We start from the raw sequence: 21,160 nt of genomic DNA, 5'->3' as shown, positions 1-21,160 counted from the left end.
GTGTGACTATGACCTCCATTAAAGCCTGTAAAACTGTGATAACGTCATTAAAATACCTTTTGGGCTGCGGTGAGTGTATTTAAAAGCACTTTACTATTTGACTCATAAAGATTGTATGTTCCAAAAAAAATTAAAGCAAGAGTTGCAGAATTTCTTTGTCTTTTCAGTTTAAATTGAGGTTTGGAACCATTTAGTGTAAGTTTCATTCAACAGGAATGAGAAATAAGATATTGGTGTAAACGTACCAAAATGTTTTTTTTTACCAAAAATGCTTAGGACTCTGGGATTGTGGGAGGAAACTAGAATAACCATATTTACCATAATACTACATGTACGGTTATGTCACCAACTCTCACTGTATTTCATTCAAACTCTTAAGTTCTTGGTCACATGGGTTAGCGCGGCCAGTCGGGTCGGGGACCATATTCGGCCCTCTAGATAGATAAGATAACAGATAACATGACTCATTGCATCAATTCCCAAATACTGACGTTGTCGCTATCTTATTCCCTCCAAATACACACATTTAATAAAATGACACAATATTTCCAGAGGCTTTTGTGCCTATACATCACACGACTGCAGTTTTATTTTATTGAGTTTCAAGGATTTTGCCAGAAAACTTATAAATTAAAAAAAAAATTGGTCACAAAATCAAGGGTTGATCTTGCAGGGACTGATATCGCCTTTTAAACGGTTTGTATCAGTTATACATGGAAGTGAAAACTAAGAAAACATAACCCTAACCAACACAAAATTAGATTTATTTATTTAATAAACTTAACACAAATCAACATTATGAATGTGGTAGATATGTATTAATGCAACACATTAGTTGTACTCATTAAATCAAAAGTTAAATAATACAATTTAAGTTGCTTAATTTCACTCTAGCCTTTATCAAAATCTCATTTTTACTTTATTTCAGATCATTCTGTGAATATGAAAGAGGTAAAAACAACAATAAATACAATATATGCTCATATAGTTCAAACACATACAAACATACAAAATGTTGTGTCATAATGTCGGATCAACTTATTGTTAGACTTAAATAATATCAGCATAAATCTAAACATAACTCACACTAGTAAATCTAGGAACCTTGATTCTAAAATCATTATTTTAATTTGAGCTTTACTGTATATCTAGTGGTACAGTCTGATTTAAAAAGAGCTATTTTAACATCCACACTGTATATATTAGCATGTTAGCTTTAGCATACAGTTTGATAACATGACCCATGTCCTCACTTTATTAACAACATTTAACCCTAAAAAGCTTCACTTCTGACCCTCATTTGTTTCAACAATCATTTTTGTATTGAAATGTAATGTGGTCGCGTACGCCATAGGTTGAGAACAGCTGTTGTAGCCCATCTGCATACATCACATGGTTATTAAGACACTCCCCAATCATGTCTTACATGTATTTAAATGTTTAGTACACATGAAACATTACAGGTGACTAAACACTGGTGCACATACATTTAATGTGAATACTTACTGTAGTATGTGAAGTATTCTTATCAGATATGGAGGTACTCGTTTGTTAAACCATTTATAATAACTGACATGCTTTAGATTCATCAAGAAAACTAAAATATTTCATAACATCCATGACTAATATGCATGTACGTGCACTTACAGCCTCATGACTGTAACATTCATATGGTGTGAACATTTAAAATCAAGACAGCATTATTATTATAAACTATTTTAATTCCTTTACACAAATCTACCCCAAGCCTCATCACACTGATAAGAGGATCATATTTCTTAAACCAAAGAATGGCAACGATGTTTATCTGCTGTTGATTCTTCTGAAAATCACCATTAAGATAATTAAGTTTATCAAGGTCTTGTTTATCAATAACAATCAGGTACATTTAGTCCTAAGCCTGAGCTACACATGGTTTATGACACACATAGAGAAAAATCATGTTCATTTCTAGTATCAGTGTTAGCTTTAATGTTTACGTCGTAGCCCTGGGATTACACGTCTCATAACGGTTCCCTCTGGCCTAACGTCACGGCTGAGTTTGTCTCTCAGATAATAGTCAGTCTCACAACATGCCTCCACTCTAGTGACATCACCGCACTACTATTCCGCTCCACACTCAGGGCTTCACCGAAAGCTCTGGGCGTCCTTATCCCGCTATTTACACCTCTAATAACATTAGCATTAGCACTGACTATGAAGCAGTAGCTGAGTGAGTGAAGAGGAGCAGACATGACATCAGACCAACTGGTGACTGCTAAAATGAGACTAAACATCAGGAAAGGAGAAGTTCAATGTGAGATCTCTGAAAGACACAAGCATCGTTAACGTTGGCCTTGAAGAACAGCTTTAAAGTGCTACAGACCCCGATGTACACAGATGTACACAGATGTACACAGATGTACAGCGAGAGACAAGAGATGCCATCAAACAACCTGCTCTGAAACAGGCAGCACAGACATTTGACAACAGAACAAACCCTTAAGAGAATACAGACAAGAAGAAATAAAAAAAGAAGCATTAAACAAAAGTCAGACGAGAGCAAGTAAAACTTAAGCCCAGGTGGAGAACTAAAGTACCAAAGCCCACGAAGAGGTCTGGTAAAGTGGGCTGAGATAGCAGAACAGGTTCAGTGTGGGAACATGAAAGAACTGTACAACAACTATCAAGGACCATCATGAACTTCCAAACACAGTCTAGAATATGGGTGAAGAACTCTTCAACAGACCAACATCTGACCAATGTTCTACTTTGCTGATCATCCTGGAACAATCCCTGTATCTAACCTTTGTTGAAGACCACTAAGCATTAGAAAGTCTTCATCGTGATGATGATGATGATGGTGATGATGATGGAAAGAGATTTTAACTGTAACTTAGTCACACTGCAATAATCTGATCAATAATCTGATCAAATCAACCTGTTATATTGTTTATCAATGAAGGCGTTTCAAATTAAAAGTTGAGAAAACTGTTCCTTTCCTTCATTCACACATACGCGCTGTTGGTCAAGCTTACGCATAGGAGAGAAAAGCGTAACTGCAGGCGCGCAAAGAAGTACTTTAATTATTGTTTAAATGAATTATAAATATATCCAATCACAATTATTAATGATTAGAAAAATTAGAAACTTGATATTTTCTACAATAATCTAGTGAGAAAAGATGATTCATGAACAATTCAAAATGATAGTTTTTCAAAGTATCAGCTTGCAAACACTTTGATCACTAACCAATCAATCAATCAATCAATCAATCAATCAATCAATCAATCAATCAATCAATCAATCAATCAATCAATCAATCAGCTGTAAGTAGATCAATGTTCTCTGGTGTTCCTTTAGTTTGTAAAAAGTGAAGTGAGATGATTGTGTAGTAGAACCATCAGTCATTAGTCGTTACAAACACTAATACAAGAGGAATATTCTTTAGTAAAGGTTTCAATAATCAGTGATCAATCATTTCAAAGTCAATAAGGTGATCAATGTTTTCATCCGTTCCTGTGAAGGTAGTGCTGAGCTCCATCACTCACTCCTTACAGGCATCTGAGGAAAGAACACATCACACATTTAGATGCTGAACCAGAACCAGAACCAGAACTAGAACCAAAACAAGAACTAGAACAAGAACCAGAACCAGAATCAGAACCAGAACTAGAATTAGAACCAGAATCAGATTTAGAACCAGAACTAAAACTAGAACTACAACTAAATAACAAACACTTTCATATGGTGATGTCTGGAACCCCAGAACAAAGGATTTATCCCCACAGTTAGAGGTTAGTGAGAGGGTTAATCAATCAATCAATCAATCAATCAATCAATCAATCAATCAATCAATCAATCAATCAATCAATCAATCAATCAAATACACAGTTACACAGTGGATCCGATACACATTCAGTGGTTAGAGATCAGGAGTTAGTGGACGAGCTGGAGGTTATTTCCTACCTGGGGGGTTAGAGGGAGGTGTCTGGGGCAGAGGGGGAGGAGCTCAGGATGTTAGCGATGCTGAGCATCGATACCTGTAGGACTGAGAACCAGAGCCTGGAGGATGTCAGACAGTGACACAATCCCTTGGATGCTGGAGCGATCGTCCACCACCACCAGACGATGGACCTGGACACACACACACACACACACACACACACACACACACACACACATTCATTGATTGATTGATTGATTGATTGATTTATTAATTGATTGATTGATTGATTGATTGATTGACACAAAGGAAATACTAACTAAAGGGGAGCAGCACAGAGTTCATATCTGAGCTTTAAATAAACTACACACACTGTGAAGAATAAATAAATAAATAAACTACACACACAGACACACACACACACACAGACACACACACACACACACAGACACACACACACACACACACACACACACAGACACACACACACACACACACAGACACACACACACACACACACACACACACACACACACACACACACACACACACACAGACACACATACAGACACACACACACACACACACACACACACACATTCATTGATTGATTGATTGATTTATTAATTGATTGATTGATTGATTGATTGATTGATTGATTGATTTATTAATTGATTGATTGATTGATTGATTGACACAAAGGAAATGCTAACTAAAGGGGAGCAGCACAGAGTTCATATCTGAGCTTTAAATAAACTACACACACTGTGAAGAATAAATAAATAAATAAACTACACACACACACATGTGTGAACAGGAAGTGTGTGTCACCTCAGCTTTGACGATCCTGTCCACGATCATCTCCATCGTGTCCATCTTGTGACACTTCACGACTCCTTCAAAGAACTGAGAGCGATGTTTGAGAGCCTGAGTCACACTGATGTCCAGGTTGTTGTAGGTCTTCTCAGCAGCTAAATTCTACACACACACACACACACACACACACACACATGCACGCACAGTGTGTGTTCAATTCAAGGATTAATGTGTGTTTTAAATCTAAGTTACTTAATAAAATGAACAGGTCTAGAAAATAATATTAATTATTAATGTTAATTATTAATCTGAGTTAAAATGGAAAGAACTGATGTTGACCGGTAGTCATGGCAACTGAAGGTAAGTTAGAACAGCTCTGTTGACACATCATTGGTATGTAACGTCTGGTACATCAGCCTGATAGCACTGGTAATAGGTGTGATGTGATAAAGCATTTATTCTGTTTCAGGTTTATAACCTGTGGTCTGTGGTCTACCACTGTGGTCAATAAAGTTAAAATAAAAACCAACAAATACAAACGCGAGTTATGACATTGTGTCATGCCTGGCTAGCCTTTTCAGAGGACTGAAATCAAAGATCGGAACAGTTAAAAACCAGGGTTGTCTTCAGTTGTAAACCAAAGCCCAGTTCCAAGGAAAGTGGATGGTTCCAATCCTTGGAGCATTGAAGACTGAAGGTGAGAGTAGTCATTAAAGACTGTTCCACTTCTGACTGAAGCTAACAGCCCACCCATGAGGCTGTAAGATCATCTGTTAATCTACTAGGAGACAAATAAACGAGTGAAGGCCAAATAGAGGACTACACAGGCAGAAGATACTTATGAATTTGATCAACACCAGAAAATATAACAAGATGGCTGAAGCAAGAGCATTCAGCAGCCCTGACTGCATTCACTAAAAGGGGCAAATACCTTGCTTCCAGGGTTAACGCGATGGAAGAAAGTGAAATGAAATGTGAATGGAGGAACCGTAAAGGCACGCATTACAAAGCCACAAATGCTGGGATTGAGTGTGCTACGGCCTTAAGAGAAGTGGGCAATGAAGAAGCTCAAGGAATGGCGGACAACATTGACGAGATAACAGCACAGTGTGATGAAGAGTTTGATGAAATCAAACAGATCGTCATGGATTGCTTCTGGACCAGATTCGCTGAAGAGGAGCAAGCCACGAAGCAGCCGACCATCAGCAGCCCAGAAGGTACCTAGAACTAGTGAGTAAAGGCCTAGAACAGGAGCTTGAAAGGAGTTTGGATGGGTGGACGAGCCTAGTCTCGAGAGCTAAGATCACTGAGTTCAGAGCCCGTGATAGAAAGCTAAGGAGACGCTGAAACCAGGATTAAGAGCACATCGGAACCCTCGAGCAAGCTGCTACTGTTCGTGCTCAGTTTGAACCTCACCAGAACTGCTTTCCCTGTCCCCTTGTCAGCAGATTCCAGCCTAGCTTGGTCCACATGGCCCCCAATCTGAGCTATGGTGTATCTCCTGCTCAGCCTGAACCTTACCAAAACTACTCTTGAATTGACTCAAGCCGTGGAGAGGGCCCTGCAAGACCTCCAAATCCTAGGACAGGAAGATGCGGTGAAAAATCAAGTGGTGGTGCATTTGATTGAAAGTAAACTTCAACTCTATGAAAAAAGAGTGGGTGACGTACAAGAATGACCCTGGAAGTGGATTTTCATTGCAAAACCACTTTGATTGGTACAGTACCAGAAGAAACAGGAAGACATTCTCGATGTGATGGACCAGCTACAGGGAAAAAGAAAGCCTTCACCAAAATCACCTTGGGAAACACTCAGAGAGGTTCCCAACCAAGCTCATGCATCATGTGTGGAGACAACGAGCATGCAGGCAGGGTATTTTCCTGTAAGGCCTTCAGGAAGCTAAACTTGGTGAGCCAGTAAGCTCAACTGAAGAAAGCAGTAGCATGTTTCCAGTGCTTGCTCCTTCATGGCGAAGACGGAAACTGCACCCAAAGATACCTTAAACTACTTGCTCTGTCCAAGACCTCAGAACAAGAAGGAGAAAAATAATGGAAAGCAGAGCAAGGTGAATGAGGAAGCCAAAGGGTTGGAACTGACTGAAAAGAAAAAAGAGCTCCTTGCAAAACTTTCACTGTCTCTAGAGCTGGAAGCAGAGGTCAAAGAAGCTTTCTTAAACAAACAAGGTCTCGACAACAGTGTGCGCCAACTCTAGTTATGTGCCAAAGGAATACCAAAGCAACAACAAACTATCATCTAATTGGTATTTTAATCAATCTTGCCTCAGATATCAATTATATCTCCCATGAAGCTGCAAGGCGTCTCAAGCTCAATGGAGAGAACATTGTTAATCGCCCAAGGTATCGGAAAGATGGAGAAGACAGTTGTCAACAAAAGATATACTCTGAGGCTACGGTGTAGGAGTCATGCCTATCTCCACGTCATTAAAGACACTACAGAGCGCTGCTACTCTTCCCTCCCTCACCAGCTCAAAGCACAAGCTGCGCACACAGTAAACACCGCGGGGATGCCGTTGTAAGGGCAGGAGAGGGACCCACGACAGAACCTATACGGTCACTACAGAAAATCTCTCTCTCTTCCGCATATGTCGCTTAGGGAACGCCCCAAACAGAGGTGCATGTACGGTACCTAGTCTTATAGAATGTTTATGCGCGGTGTGATTGGTCAGCTGTTCCTAGCGGTGAATGATGTGTTATCATTAAATTACACTGTCTTATGTGCATCATTCAGTGAAGGAACGTTATGGAATTTTGTTATATATTATAAAAAACAATTGTATTAATTTAATCAATACAATACTTTGTTTATTATAAAAAATTATTTTTCCCCCAATATATAATGTGAGGGGAGGGGCTTGGGCTATAAGAGGAGCCGTTTTTGAATGGGAAGTCAGTCTATGCCTGGTTGCAGTGAGGGTGACATCTACAGGCCATAACGCATGGTTGGAGTAAGATCTTGTTTTTTACAGTACATTGAGATTTTCGGTTTTTTTTTTGGTTGTAAATCACGGGATCTTCATTTTTTTGTTAATTTTTGCACACCTGGAATAAACTGAAAAACTTTAACTTCCAGACTTTGCCAGTTTATTTGTGACCAACAACAATCAAAAAAGGCGAAGAAGATTGACTTATTGATTAGCCACAGGGAAGGTTGCCTGGTTCCACAGCCATAAAAAAAGGTAGGAGCCCTCGTCTTCTGGGATGGTCCCCTGAGAAAAACCATTGGTGGAACTTACCCTGACCACTTCAAAGTGATAGACCTGGAGGTAAACAGGTCTAAAACCCACTTTGCGTGTTTGCTGAGAACAGCTTCAAGGGTGTACAGGGAGATTTTTGTGAATTCGTCAGAACATAGCAAGGCCCAGGTGGAAGGACGAGAAACAATTCCCTGAGGTACCACGAGCACCAATAAAGAAATCTTTGAATGGTTCAAATGGGACAGTGTTGGCGCGGTGTACGTGACCCTCAATGTGGTGGTGGCAGGTGTGGTAGTTGCGCTCCCGGAGGCAAAGAAATGGCCCTAGGAGAGAAGCGAGAGGTGGAGGAGATTAAAGAATGCCTCACCTACGTCCAAGCCGACAAACACAGCAAACTGCCCCAGGTTGAAGAGCGCCAGGTTCTGGTAGAAGACAGCTGCGTGGACAACATCTTAACATCCCACAAGGACCTCAAGGAACATCAGGGAATCACCAGAGAAGTGGAAAACCTCTCAAAGGCAGGAAGCTTCTCCCTGTCAGGTCAAAGTGGGAGGCCTGGAGCCACAGTTGAGACTACAGCCAGTCTGCCCCCCAGAGAAATGGAAAACCTCTCGAAGGCGGGAGGCTTTTCCCTTAAACCGTGGGTCCTGTCAGACCTAAGGCCTGGTGTCACAGCTGAGGCTACAACCAGTTTGCCCCCCAGAGAGGTAGAAAACCTCTTGAAGGAGGGAGGGTTCTACCTTAAAATGTGGGTCCCATCAGACCGAAGTGCTGGAGCCACAGCTGTAGCTATAACCAGTCTGAAAGTTGACCGGCCTGTAAAAACGGCAAAGGAGTCCAACGCACGCACGTGTCAGAGAGAGAGTTCAAGACCCCACGGCCAGATGAGAGTCAGGGCCGACGGGCACCGGCTGACGTGGATCCCGGAAAGAGAGACTGTTATGGACCAAGTCTTTTATGTCATATCCTTTGAAATCTTCCTTGCTTCAACCTGCCCAGAGCTCCTCCTACAGCTCTGATGCTGTCCCACACCTGCACCTAATCAGCTGGGGCATAAAAGGCCTGGGCACACACCAGACCAGCCTGACCGACCAGTGGGTCTTGCGCTGCAGCATTTCTTCTTCTGTTAGTTTTTTATTTTGGAAAAAATGGTAAATGGACTAGATTTATATAGCATCTTATAACCACACTGAAGCAGTCCCAAAGCGCTTTACATATCAGCTCATTCACCCAATCACTCTCACATTCACACACCAGTGGGACAGGACTGCCATGCAAGGTGCTAGTCGACCATTGGGAGCAACATAGGGTTCAGTGTCTTGCCCAAGGACACTTCGACACATAGTCAGGTACTGGGATCGAACCCCTAACCTCTCGATCAGAAGATGACCCTCTACCACCTGAGCCATGGTTTGATGTAGTAGATTTTCGCTTTGTGGTAAATTTACATCTAATTTTTGTACAATAAATATTTTTTTAACAACCCGCTCCTGTCTTATGTTCCCTGCCTGGTAGAACATCTTTTTTAGTTATTGGAGTTATCGTCCTAGACCTACCATCCTATGACTCATAACAAAGATGTGCTCAGGAGCATATCTTAGGCCACTCTTAGCACGGGCTGGGTGCAGTCCAAGCTGAAGTCGACAAGCTCTGGACGAGGTGGAGCAAGCTTGCTGAACTGAACTCGTTCATCCGGCAAAGCTGTCACCAAAGAGAGAGAAGCCTCAACGCTGAAGACATGGTCTGGATTGCAGATCGGATCGTTCCAAGAGGGCAGTTTCGACTCGATCGGGTATGTGACGTATCCAGAAGACCTGCTTGGCCATTCCCACCCCCTTCATTGCCAGGGCTTGGCAGAGGAGCTCCAACATGCCCACCACCACCGTCATGGAGAGATGTTCGGAAGTTGGTGGCACTGGTTCCTGCTGAAGACAAACAGGAGGTGAGATAAGTTCTAGCCAGGGGTACTCAAGGACTTTGTGATTTGTTTCTTAGAGGGTAACCCTACACTCAGTAGGAGGAAAGTTGGTGGGGCCTACCTCCTTAGTTAGCCATGTACTTGTGGTCTACAATGACGACAAAGACCTTTGTTCGAAGGCACTTTGGTTTCATGATAAACGCCTGTACAATTTGGACGTCAAGCTTGGTATCCCAGTGGGAGGGTTAAGTGACTGTTGTTTATTTATTGTGGCCTCCGTGGATCTTTGATCAGTCGGCCAAGTGGGAGGTGTTCGGCTCAAGGTCACTTATTACCAGGTCTAGAAAATTAATAAATAATGTTAATTATTAATCCGAGTTAAAATGAAAAAAATAACTGATGTTGACTGGTAGTCATGGCAACTGAAGGTAAGTCAGAACAGCTCTGTTGACAGGTAGTCATAGCAGCTCAAGAGCAGTGATGACACCTCAGTGATGACACTATGTTCTGAGGCTCTGAAGTCTTGGCATAATTAGTTGCACCAAGTGACTGAGACAAGACAGTCGAAACCAGATCATCGCCAGGAGACACGGCCCATTGGTATGTAACGACTGCTAAATCAGCCCGATAGCACTGGTAATAGGTGTGATGAGTGTGATAAAGCATTTATTCTGTTTCAAGTTTATAACCTGTGGTCTACCACTGTAGTCTGTGGTCTGTGGTCAATAAAGTTTGAATGAAAATCAACAAAGACAAACACGAGATATGACATTGTGTCCTGCCTAGCTACCCTTTTTGGAGGGCTGAAATCAAAGATCCGAACATTAGGGCTGTCACTTTATTGTTATAATTGCAATTAATTAATTACAGGAAAAAAAACATAGCAGCTAGCAGCTCAATGTTAAACATGTAGCAGCTAACACCTCAATGCTAAATATGTAGCAGCTAGCACCTCAATGCTAAATATGTACCAGCTAGCACCTCAATGACAAACATGTAGCAGCTAAGACCTCAATGCTAAACATGTAGCAGCTAGCACCTCAATGCTAACATGTAGCAGCTAACACCTCAATTCTAACATGTAACAGCTAGCATCTCAATGCTAAATATGTACCAGCTAGGACCTCAATGCTAAATATGTACCAGCTAGCACCTCAATGTTAAACATGTAGCAGCTAACACCTCAATGCTAAATATGTAGCATCTAGCACCTCAATGCTAAATATGTACCAGCTAGCACCTCAATGATAAACATGTAGCAGCTAAGACCTCAATGCTAAACATGTAGCAGCTAGCACCTCAATGCTAACATGTAGCAGCTAACACCTCAATGCTAACATGTAACAGCTAGCATCTCAATGCTAACATGTAACAGCTAGCACATCAATGCTAACATGTAGCAGCTAGCATCAATGCTAACATGTAGCAGCTAGCATCAATGCTAACATATAGTAGCTAGCATCAATGCTAACATGTAGCAGCTAGCAGGGACAATGGTTCTAGTGGAGCGGAAAGTGTCTCCAATCCACACTGACACTCAGACAGGGTTCAGAACCAAAATGAATGAAGTCAGTGGATAAATATTAATAACTGAAGCAGAGAAAAAACAAGTTCAGTGTTCAATAACTATTGATCAGTTGAGTGTTCTTCGTGTTTATGAGGTGCTAACTTACAGTATATCACTACATATGGACCTGATGTTTTATTTAATTTATATTTCCTTTCATATCTAAGACCAAAGAAATGGTCATTTACTTCCCCCATGGCCATCCCACCACACTCTCACTCAGTCAACAATGAAATAAATGAAAAGGTCACTTTCATATAAATATCTCAGTTCCATAATCGACCATAAACTTACATTTTAACTCAACACTGAACAAATTTTTTCAAAATGTTAACCTTTTTTTTTCTCTGTAAGCTTTGCAAAGCTCAGGTTCATCAATCCATTGTCGCTGTTTTCTATAAATGTTTCATTGAATCCATCCTCACATCTAACATCACCGCCTGGTTTGGTTCACTCACCACAACTCTCTAAAGAAAATGATCAAGATCAGCAGAAAAATGATTGGTCAGGAACAGCAGTCACTCACTAACACCTACAACACCAGATCTCAACTAACCCTCACTACACCCTACTGCCTTCAGGGCGCAGGTTCAAGTAGCTCCCACGTAGGACAAAGAGGGCCAGCTCCAGCTTCCCCCCCCCCTCCATCTGCCTGTTAAACAGCTGATCACAACACATAATCTTAGGTGAGGAATATAAAAATTGGCCTTTTTGTTTTTAATCTATTTAGTAGAGAACTCATGAACATCAGAATGTGTGAATGGATGTGTTCTGTGTTTTATTGTTTCTGTACTGGCACTTTCTCTGTAAATGAAGTTCCTAACAGATGAATAAAGTTTATTTGATTTGATTTATAGATTGACTCAGGTACACACTAATATTTATCTGATTGTCTAAACCTTAGGTTCCACCTTTAATGTGACCTAGAACCTGTACAATCCAAGTGAAAAACAAACTGCACACCCTCTCATAAGTGGGGGCGGGGCTGTGTTCAGATTGAACCAATCACATTCAAACTCATGTTAAATGGAGTCAGCACACATCTGTCACCATTTAAAGTGTCTCTGATTAACCACAAATAAAGTTCAGATGTTCTAGAAGCTTTTCCTCACATTTTTCTAGCTACATCTTCCAGAACAATCCATGGTCCACAGAGAACTTCTAAAGCATCGGAGGATCTCATTGTTCACAGATATCAGTCAGTGAAGGTACAAAATCATTACCAAGGAATTAAATATAACATGGAACACAGTGAAGACAGTCATCATCAAGTGGAGAAATTCATCTTCCCAAAACACATCTTATCCCTCAGACACAGAGGCATCACACACACATGCCTACACACACTCACATAGTCACACATACACACTGTTATGGCAATTATTATATTCATCATCATATCGTCAAATGTATGTTCATGTGTACAATTTGTCATGTTTTAATACATGATGACTCCATTACTCTTTACACTTTTGAACAGCTGAATCATGATTAAACAGATCGTATTGTACTCAGTGCAACACAGAGTCTCTGCCAAGGCCAGAGTCTCTGCTCACATGCAGATATACACGTACGCACACACTTATCAAGGACAGATAAAGACTGGCGCCCGAACCTTCCTCATAACATCTTCATCATCCTCACATGTTTCCACTGACTCCCTCCTCCTCCTCCTGAGGGTGGAACTCTTCTTTTATCTGTATGAAACCTTAAGCTGAAACTGTTAGAGGGCGCGGCTCTGCCTTCGGACGTCCGGCCAGGACGGTCACTTCTTTTTGTTCCATCTTTGCCTTTTTTTTAACTTAGTTTTAGAATAAACTTTTTTATAAAACCATCAATGCTCCGACTGGACTCCATCATTCAACCAGAGCAATAAATCATGTCTCCAAATGAGGTCAACCGCAAATCTTGCCGTAACAATTGGCGATCACGAACTGGATCCATCTTCTGCTCTGTGGGGCGTCGGCCGTGGACCAGCACTGAGTGGACACACTTAAAACCCCAGGGCTGCCTCACGGTGGTCTGCCCTCGGACAGAGACTGGACCACGAACCATCGGTTGAACCTCAAACACCAATTTTGACTATTAAGGTAAAGCTGCCTTTATATATATATATATATATATATAAATTTTCATTTACATATATATTCGCTCTGTGTTGATAGAAGGGCAACCAGTCAAGCATTGTATTGATTTTCAGCTTTGATCTTGATCTTCAGCTGTTCTGTGTTTTGACGCAGTGAATAGACTGCCATGAGAAAGGCTCAAATGGTTGAAGTTCTTTGCTTTTTAATGCTGTGGGTTCCCTCTGTTTTTCTTCGGGCTCGGATATTTTGTTTAGGCATCAAATACGGCTGGTCATTATTTACTTTGGTTTTGTTCAGGCACCCACGGACAGCCTGTGAGGTCCTGACCATAGGATAGACAGGCAACCAAAGATTCCAAAACACCCCGCTGCCATGTAACGAGTTCACCTCTGTACCGATATAAAAATAGATTAGAACCCCAAACCTAACCTAAATTGTAGTGAAGACTACAGGGAGTAAAACACTGATAATGGGAATCAAACAGATGAACAACCCAATAAACAAATAATATATGCATACGCATATACAATCTTGGTATGATGTGAACTCAGATCATGCTTTCGGTGAGTTTTACTTCTTTTTATCTTTGTTTTTATTTTGTTTAAACGTGTGAATGGAATCAGATTTCTCCCTTTGGTTGTTTGGCTTTAATGCTTTCATTTTGGAGAGAGTCGGATGCTGTGTTTCTGTGCGCCTTGGTTTTTTTTTTTTTTTTGGTTTTCTTTCTCTCGGCTGAACAGACGTGTGGCACGGAACACACACACACACGCACACACACACGCACGCACGCACACACGCACGCACAGAGAGAGAGAGAGAAAGAGAGAGAGCCAAGCACGCACGCACGCACGCACGAGAGAGAGAGAGGGAAGCATGCGCACGCACAGAGCGCACACGCACAGAGAGCCACACCCACGCACAAAGAGAGAGAGGGAGAAGTCACACACACACACACACACTCAAAGGAAAGAGAGAGGTAGCGCCCCTCACTGGCCAGTTTAGAAAGGTCACATGGCACTACACACTTGTGACACAACATTGTGATTTCTCACCTCTCCCCCTGCCTACAGAATAGTGCCATTACACACAGACACTATTTTTATTTTAATTTTAAATTTTATTCTGATTTCATGTTTGATATATCTGGGGTCCACTCTAAAATGAATATGAACAACACACACTCAAACACACACAGAGATGAATACAGTATTTCATTTTATTTTATTTTAATATTACTGTTATCATCATTATCATTTTTTATTATTTTATTGTTAGTTTCTGTTGGCTTTGCGGTTGTCCCTAAAGAAACGACATCTTCAATGAAAGCTCTTAATGAATGAAATCACCTTCAACTCTTATGCTAATGAAATGTCAACATCATTCAAAGGACCAAGTTTCAGAAGGAAATGGACTATCAAAGGACTCAACTCTCCCATTCAGCAAAGCAATGCTGAAATAACTCGCTCAGTCCCAAGTCAACTCTTCATCGTCGATGAATGGGCCACATGCCAATGCTGGGATTAACACATCCTGCCCCATCATCAAAGACTGAGAACCTGTGGGCGTCGGAGTTGTTGGACACTCCCCCACCAATGAGTTGCGAGTTGAACGCCACGATTACTGCCTGAATGATGGGCAGCAACTGCAGACTGATCACACGTCTGCTGGAACATCTTCACCAAAAAAGACACTGTTTCAAAAGCCACAAGGATACCAAGCCATAAGAAGTCCACCACAGCCTTTGGTGGTAGTGCTATATCACCTTAGCCTTGAACTTTGGCATGGGGGGGGACAACTAGCAAATAGCCAACAAGCTTCTCCTTCGATAGGACAATACTAACCCCTCTATTTTCTGACTGTACGCTAGATTATTTTGTTTTCATTTATTCTCTCACACGCAGACAGACCAGACATACAGTCACACACCCACATTCATAACTATGAGCTGAAACACAGGACCACCAGAACTTCACACAGAACCCTTCTGTTTGCCACATGAGACCATGTGTGCCCATCATTTATCTTTGCTTTTATTCATTATGTTGCTCATTTATTTACACTGCTTTGGCCTTTATGAGAAAAGAACAAACAAAAGGGAAGAAAATAGTGTTACTGATAAGGTTGTTTTTGTTTGCTTTTCTTTCATTTTATTTTCTTGTTGAGGGGAGGCCCCCCCCCACAATGCAAGATATGGTTACATCCGCTGAAGAAAGAGCCCTCTGTTGCCTCAGCTTTTGGAGCTGAAGTTTTAATTTTTTATTCTTTTATTGGCCATGATTTTTTTGAGCTCACACGTTTTTTCTCCTTTGTTATTTCTGAACGATTCTTCTTTTACTCTTTTGTTTTTACTCAATTTCAGGAAAATTGAGACAGAGATTGAGGACTGCAGCCTCAACCAAGTTTACATTTTGACATTTTTTTTTGATCGATACCCTCGTAAACAATCTGTACCTAACCCTTTTTGAAGCTGCTTGCGACAGACAGCCTAGTTCAACATTCATCGTTTTCATTTTGCGCGCCTCCTCCTTACCGCGTCGGACTGTCTTGCCGGCCCAAAGCCACTCGACAGCAGGGGGGGGTACCAAATTTTTTCCTGAAGAAAAAATGTCCCATTAGTTGCTATGAGTACATAGGCAATTACTTTTCAAACAAAAAGTCCTGGTTTAATGTGCAGAAAAAGGATAAACCTTGCTAGGGAAAGCGCTCTTTGGGGGATAGTGGTCCACCTGATTTAATGTGCAGCTTGGTAACCGAATACCGTTCTGAACAAATTTCTACGTTCCCTTAGAGTGAGGGTTATTAGAGGTTGAGTGCTCCGTTCAATCTTAGAGGTGCCCAATAAAGTCCTGACAGTTGTGCGAAATTTTCCCTCGGTATGGTACCGAGGTTGAGTTATTCTCTCAAACTCTTATTTTCAAGAGCGGTGGTTGAGCCCTGCTGATTCAGAGATTCTTTTTTACATTTCTGGAGACGGACGGCGGGAGAGTTTCCCCCGGTTGAGTACCGGGGTTGAGTTTGTTGAGTTAGGCACGGCCGTGCAATTCCTGCTTGATCAGCAGATGAGCAGACTGTCAGTACCACACGGGCAATAATCTAAGTGTACACTCCGCAAAGGCGGAAGTAAAAAGGAGCGTACCTCTTAGTAATCAGATGATACCAGTGAAAAGCAATTAATTAACACTAAAAGGTTGCCAAGCATGAGGGGGGCATTAAGAGCTCATTGACCCCGAGAGAGAAGGTGGACTGGCTATCGCCGCGGGTGGTTTAGATGAGGCCTATATTCTACTTAGACACTATGCAGCAAAACCTTGTGAATGCATGGACGTGAAAATTGAGGCATGAACTTGTGCGGCATGAGTGACTGAATGATGACATGTTACGTATGCCTGAGAGAACCGCGTTGTGAGTGCGAATGTGCCGTGGACATGTCATTGAGTGATTGACCGATGAATGGCTGTTTGACTACACATGTTCCTCTGTTTCACCTTCCTTTCCTCCTGGGTTTTGATGCACTAGATCTTCTCCCTGTTTTTGCCAATTATGTAGTGGGGTGTTCAGAAAACACTGCTGCTTGTTAAAAGAACTATGGTTTTAGGCCTTGGGCCTTCTAAAAAGTTTACCAGGTTTTAAAGGTTTTTTTCTGGGTGTTTAAAAACACCAAACGACGTTTTTTATATATGATACCACTTTTAGTGGAATGACTGGCTTTGACCTTGACTGACCTTACTGTTCATGTTCAGTGTCCATGTTTTTGTTGTTGTATGTGTATACTCGTTGTTGTGTACACTTGTCTATGTCTTCGTCTTAGTTGTTGTTATTGTGTTGTTTTTTTTCAAATATACAGGTCGCTGGCTGTATACTCAAAGGAGACGAATCAAATCAAACTAAAGAAAAGGGATATTTTAAATTATTAATTTAAGTCTTAATGTTTTCCTCTCTTTCTGTTTCTGAGTGTTTCCGAATAGAAAATGCCACCGCCTTTTCGACTCCGATCCTACCTCCTTCGCCGCCATGCCTGGTCACTGCTTCTTATGATGAAGGATGAGAATTAAAGGGAAGTATTGTCCATAACTGTAACTGGGAAGCAAAGGGGAAATAGATTGAAATAGACACGTGACAATATGACATATTGTGGATGTTCTAACATAATATATATTCCAGAGACTACAGAGACTTCCAATCCAACTGCGGAAGTGGGGACAGATCTTCAAATTTCCAAAAGGAGCGTACAGTTGACCCTGGCTTTGACCTTTATGGCTGAGGAGGAGGAGGTCGAGGAGGCTGGAAGGGCACAAAGGCAGGCGGACACAAGAGAGAGGAAAACGGAGACACATCCAAAATGATCAGATAAGTCATTTTCCAATGATATTTATCATATGGTCTTAAGAATCCAAATGTATTCAAGGGAAGGGAGGGGCCAACGTCCCTCTGATTTTTGATTTATATTTTATCATAGGAAAATATACCTCAAACCCTCCAACCATTTTCTTCTTGTTCCACCAGCACTTAGCGTGCAAGACCACAAAACACCTTCACTGGGTTTAGATACTTTTAAGGGAAAAATTAAGTGTTCTCAACATTGGGTTGGTGGCCCAATCTGGGTCGCCTGAGATTTAAAAAGGGTCCACCTGAAATTCTTGATAATTGATTGATATAAGAGATAGTTTAAAGTTAAGTTACTTCCAAGCATTTAAGGAAGCTCTCCAAACCGTGCTATGGCTCGTCACTCCTACGAATGGGATAAACACAGAGAGCAAAAGACAATATGATTGTTTGACTCAACTTAACTTTAATCCTGTCTAACCTTAAAGGGCCAATAGTCTTGCTTAACTCTGGTTCAGACACAGAATAGGAGACACTTTTGCCACCAATTTACCTTCAAAATTAAGTAAATTACATCTCAAATAATAATTATGAGGGAAAATAATGAAATAAATGAACTGACAACTTCAGCTCTATAAAAGAATTAGGCTATGTAATTAGGTGTGGAGTGTTGACATTATTCAGAATAAATAAAGGATAGAATAAGATTTCTCCTTCACAAATAAGAGATAGCAAAGAAAAATAAAACAAACAATTTAAATAAATAAATAACATTATTTATTTATTTGGTTAAACTTATTTAGCTTTCTCACATCTCCATGTCTCCCAATTGTATGTATTCATCTTGAGAAGACATGTAATCACACTCCACACTTCTCCGTCCGACTTGCATGTCCTTGTAAACAGTGGTTCTCAAATTGTTGCTTCTCACCAGGTAAGTAGACGTACCACAGTTTGAGAATCACTGCAACTCCAGCTATGCTTCTCCTTTCTCCAGGAAAAGAGAATCGAATTAATACTTCCTGCTTTTCTTTCAGCCTCATATTTTCCCACTCACGTGCGAATGGGCTACAGATAACATTGAGCTAGCATGGCTAAAAGCTCACTAACCCACACCTAACCATTGTGTGATTCTTTTAGGATCTGAAAAGTTTTGTTTTGTTTTGTTTTGGTTTCCCCCCCCCTCTTCTGTTCAGGTACCAGCCGATCCCAAGAGAGGTTGCCAGGTGTGTGGAGACTACCCTTCCTCAGACAACAACCAATCATCTACAACGCCGACCGGAAATGAACGACCCACACGGCAGTGAAGGTCGCGGAGCGGGCGACATGGATCCAAGCAGATGATTGCCGACACCAGCTGATGCTGAGACGGAGGCTGACCGAACAATGAAGGGGGAACCGACAAGGCCACTGAGATTTTCTTTTTCACGACACACAAGAAAACACTCTAGAACAAGGGCCTAGCTTTGTTTATAAGCCACACCAAATGCTTATAGCTAGATGGAGGGTGGACAACCTCACACCTAGCTGCAGGAATACAGTCATAAACCCTTCTGCTACGATTGAGAAAAATACTCAAGGTTCTTCACTCATGATGCCGCCAATCAAGTGCAGTGATTCTAACCATGGTTGTCACCACTGAACTCAGCCAATGAAGACGAGTGATGTCCTTGATGCAAATGATGATTTTTGCTTATCTAGATGTAATAAAGGATGATTTTTGATGATTCATGCCATTGATAATAATGATGAAGTTTATTTCCACATTTTCTTGATATATCTGTGCCTCACAAAAGTTAACCCTGACAGACAGCAAAAGTGGAATATAATAATTTTGTTTCTTGATTTGGTCGTTGATGGCGGCCAAAAGTGGGGAATGTTATGGCCATTTTTATATTCATCATCATATCGTCAAATGTATGTTCATGTGTACAATTTGTCATGTTTTAATACATGATGACTCCATTACTCTTTACACTTTTGAACAGCTGAATCATGATTAAACAGATCGTATTGTACTCAGTGCAGCACAGAGTCTCTGCCAAGGCCAGAGTCTCTGCTCACATGCAGATATACACGAACGCACACTTATCAAGGACAGATAAAGACTGGCGCCCGAACCTTCCTCATAACATCTTCATCATCCTCACATGTTTCCACTGACTCCCTCCTCCTCCTCCTGAGGGTGGAACTCTTCTTTTATCTGTATAAAACCTTAACACTAGAAGTCCCACAGAGGTGTCAAATGAACTTTTTACCTATAAAACCCAGAGAGGTGTCATTTGACCCAAAGAGAACACAAAAATTATTTATTTTTAATGACAGTGTGGTGTGAGAAATGTGCAAAAGAACAACTGTGATTTGTTTTCAATGGTTTTTATTTGTGTAAAAAAAAACAAACAAAATAAATAAAAATAATGATAATAACAAAGCAACTGTGCACATATTTAGAAGAATCTCCTTCATCCTCTTATTGAGACTCGTGACATACTTGGCACTGCCACGGTATCTCTCTCCTACATTTGCCACATGTGTATTTGTGGCAATGAACACATCGCACAGTTGCGCGATTGCTCTTGCAGCAATGGTTGATCTGACACTTAGCCCTTTTCCCAGGGCCAGGTGTAGGCGGTTGTTGTTGGCGCAGTTGCTCTTTGAGTGCCTTCTTTTCACTCACATGAGAGTTAGCCAACTCTCTTGCTAGCTGAACCAGGAAGTCCACCCGTCTCTCCTGCACCCCGGTGCATGCTTGATAAAGCAGATGTGCATTGAGTGCCGCCATGTCGATCATGTTGTAGAACACGGCGACTGGCCATCGCCGTGTTCCTGTGCGCACACTGTACTCCCGCACCATCTGGTCCATCACATCCACTCCGCACTTTGTGGTGTTGTATTGGGTGATGGTGTTTGGCTTCCTTTTGATGGTTTCCTCAGTCTCAACCACGCTGTGCATGCTGCTGAGAATGTAGACGGTCTTTTTTCGTTTGGGCGCATACACCGTCAGCGTGGCACCAGTGGTGGAAAACACCTAAAAAAGAAGAAATTGTTGTTATTATAGCGGTTTTAAACACAATGACACACTCAGAGGTGTTGATGGAATAAAAAGACCAACAACATACCTGAGTGGTGAATTCCTTGCGGTCCATCTTTCTAGTTGACTGAGGAATTTCCCGGCGAATCTTGTTGACTGTCCCGAGGATGGTGGTTTTCCGGCTGAGCAGTCGTCGTGCAAGTGTCAGTGATGTAAAGAAATTGTCCGTGGTGACCGTCCTGCCTTTGTCCATAAATGGTTCCATCAGCTTCATCACCA

At 41.4% G+C, this 21,160-nt stretch overlaps 1 protein-coding gene across 4 annotated transcripts in view; it reads right to left on the bottom strand.

Moving 5' to 3' along the window:
- Positions 1 to 545: 545 nt before the first annotated feature.
- Positions 546 to 21,160, bottom strand: part of LOC114478736 (5'-AMP-activated protein kinase subunit gamma-1-like) — a 95,824-nt gene continuing 75,209 nt past the window's right edge. For 2 of the 4 annotated variants that reach the window (XM_028471937.1, XM_028471941.1), the window contains 3 exons: positions 4,757 to 4,903; positions 3,949 to 4,116; positions 546 to 3,543 (listed from right to left, as the gene is read on the bottom strand). In XM_028471937.1, coding sequence (XP_028327738.1) covers positions 4,000 to 4,116; positions 4,757 to 4,903 — 264 coding nt within the window. In that variant the 3' untranslated portion in view covers positions 546 to 3,543; positions 3,949 to 3,999. Of the gene's footprint in view, positions 3,544 to 3,948; positions 4,117 to 4,756; positions 4,904 to 9,511; positions 9,881 to 21,160 lie in introns of those variants that run through there. The other 2 variants (XM_028471938.1, XM_028471939.1) reach the window with 2 other exon arrangements.

This window comes from Gouania willdenowi, chromosome 17, assembly GCF_900634775.1.
Source record: "Gouania willdenowi chromosome 17, fGouWil2.1, whole genome shotgun sequence".
Taxonomy (NCBI): Eukaryota; Metazoa; Chordata; class Actinopteri; order Blenniiformes; family Gobiesocidae; genus Gouania; species Gouania willdenowi.
This window is presented reverse-complemented; position numbering and strand designations above follow the sequence as displayed.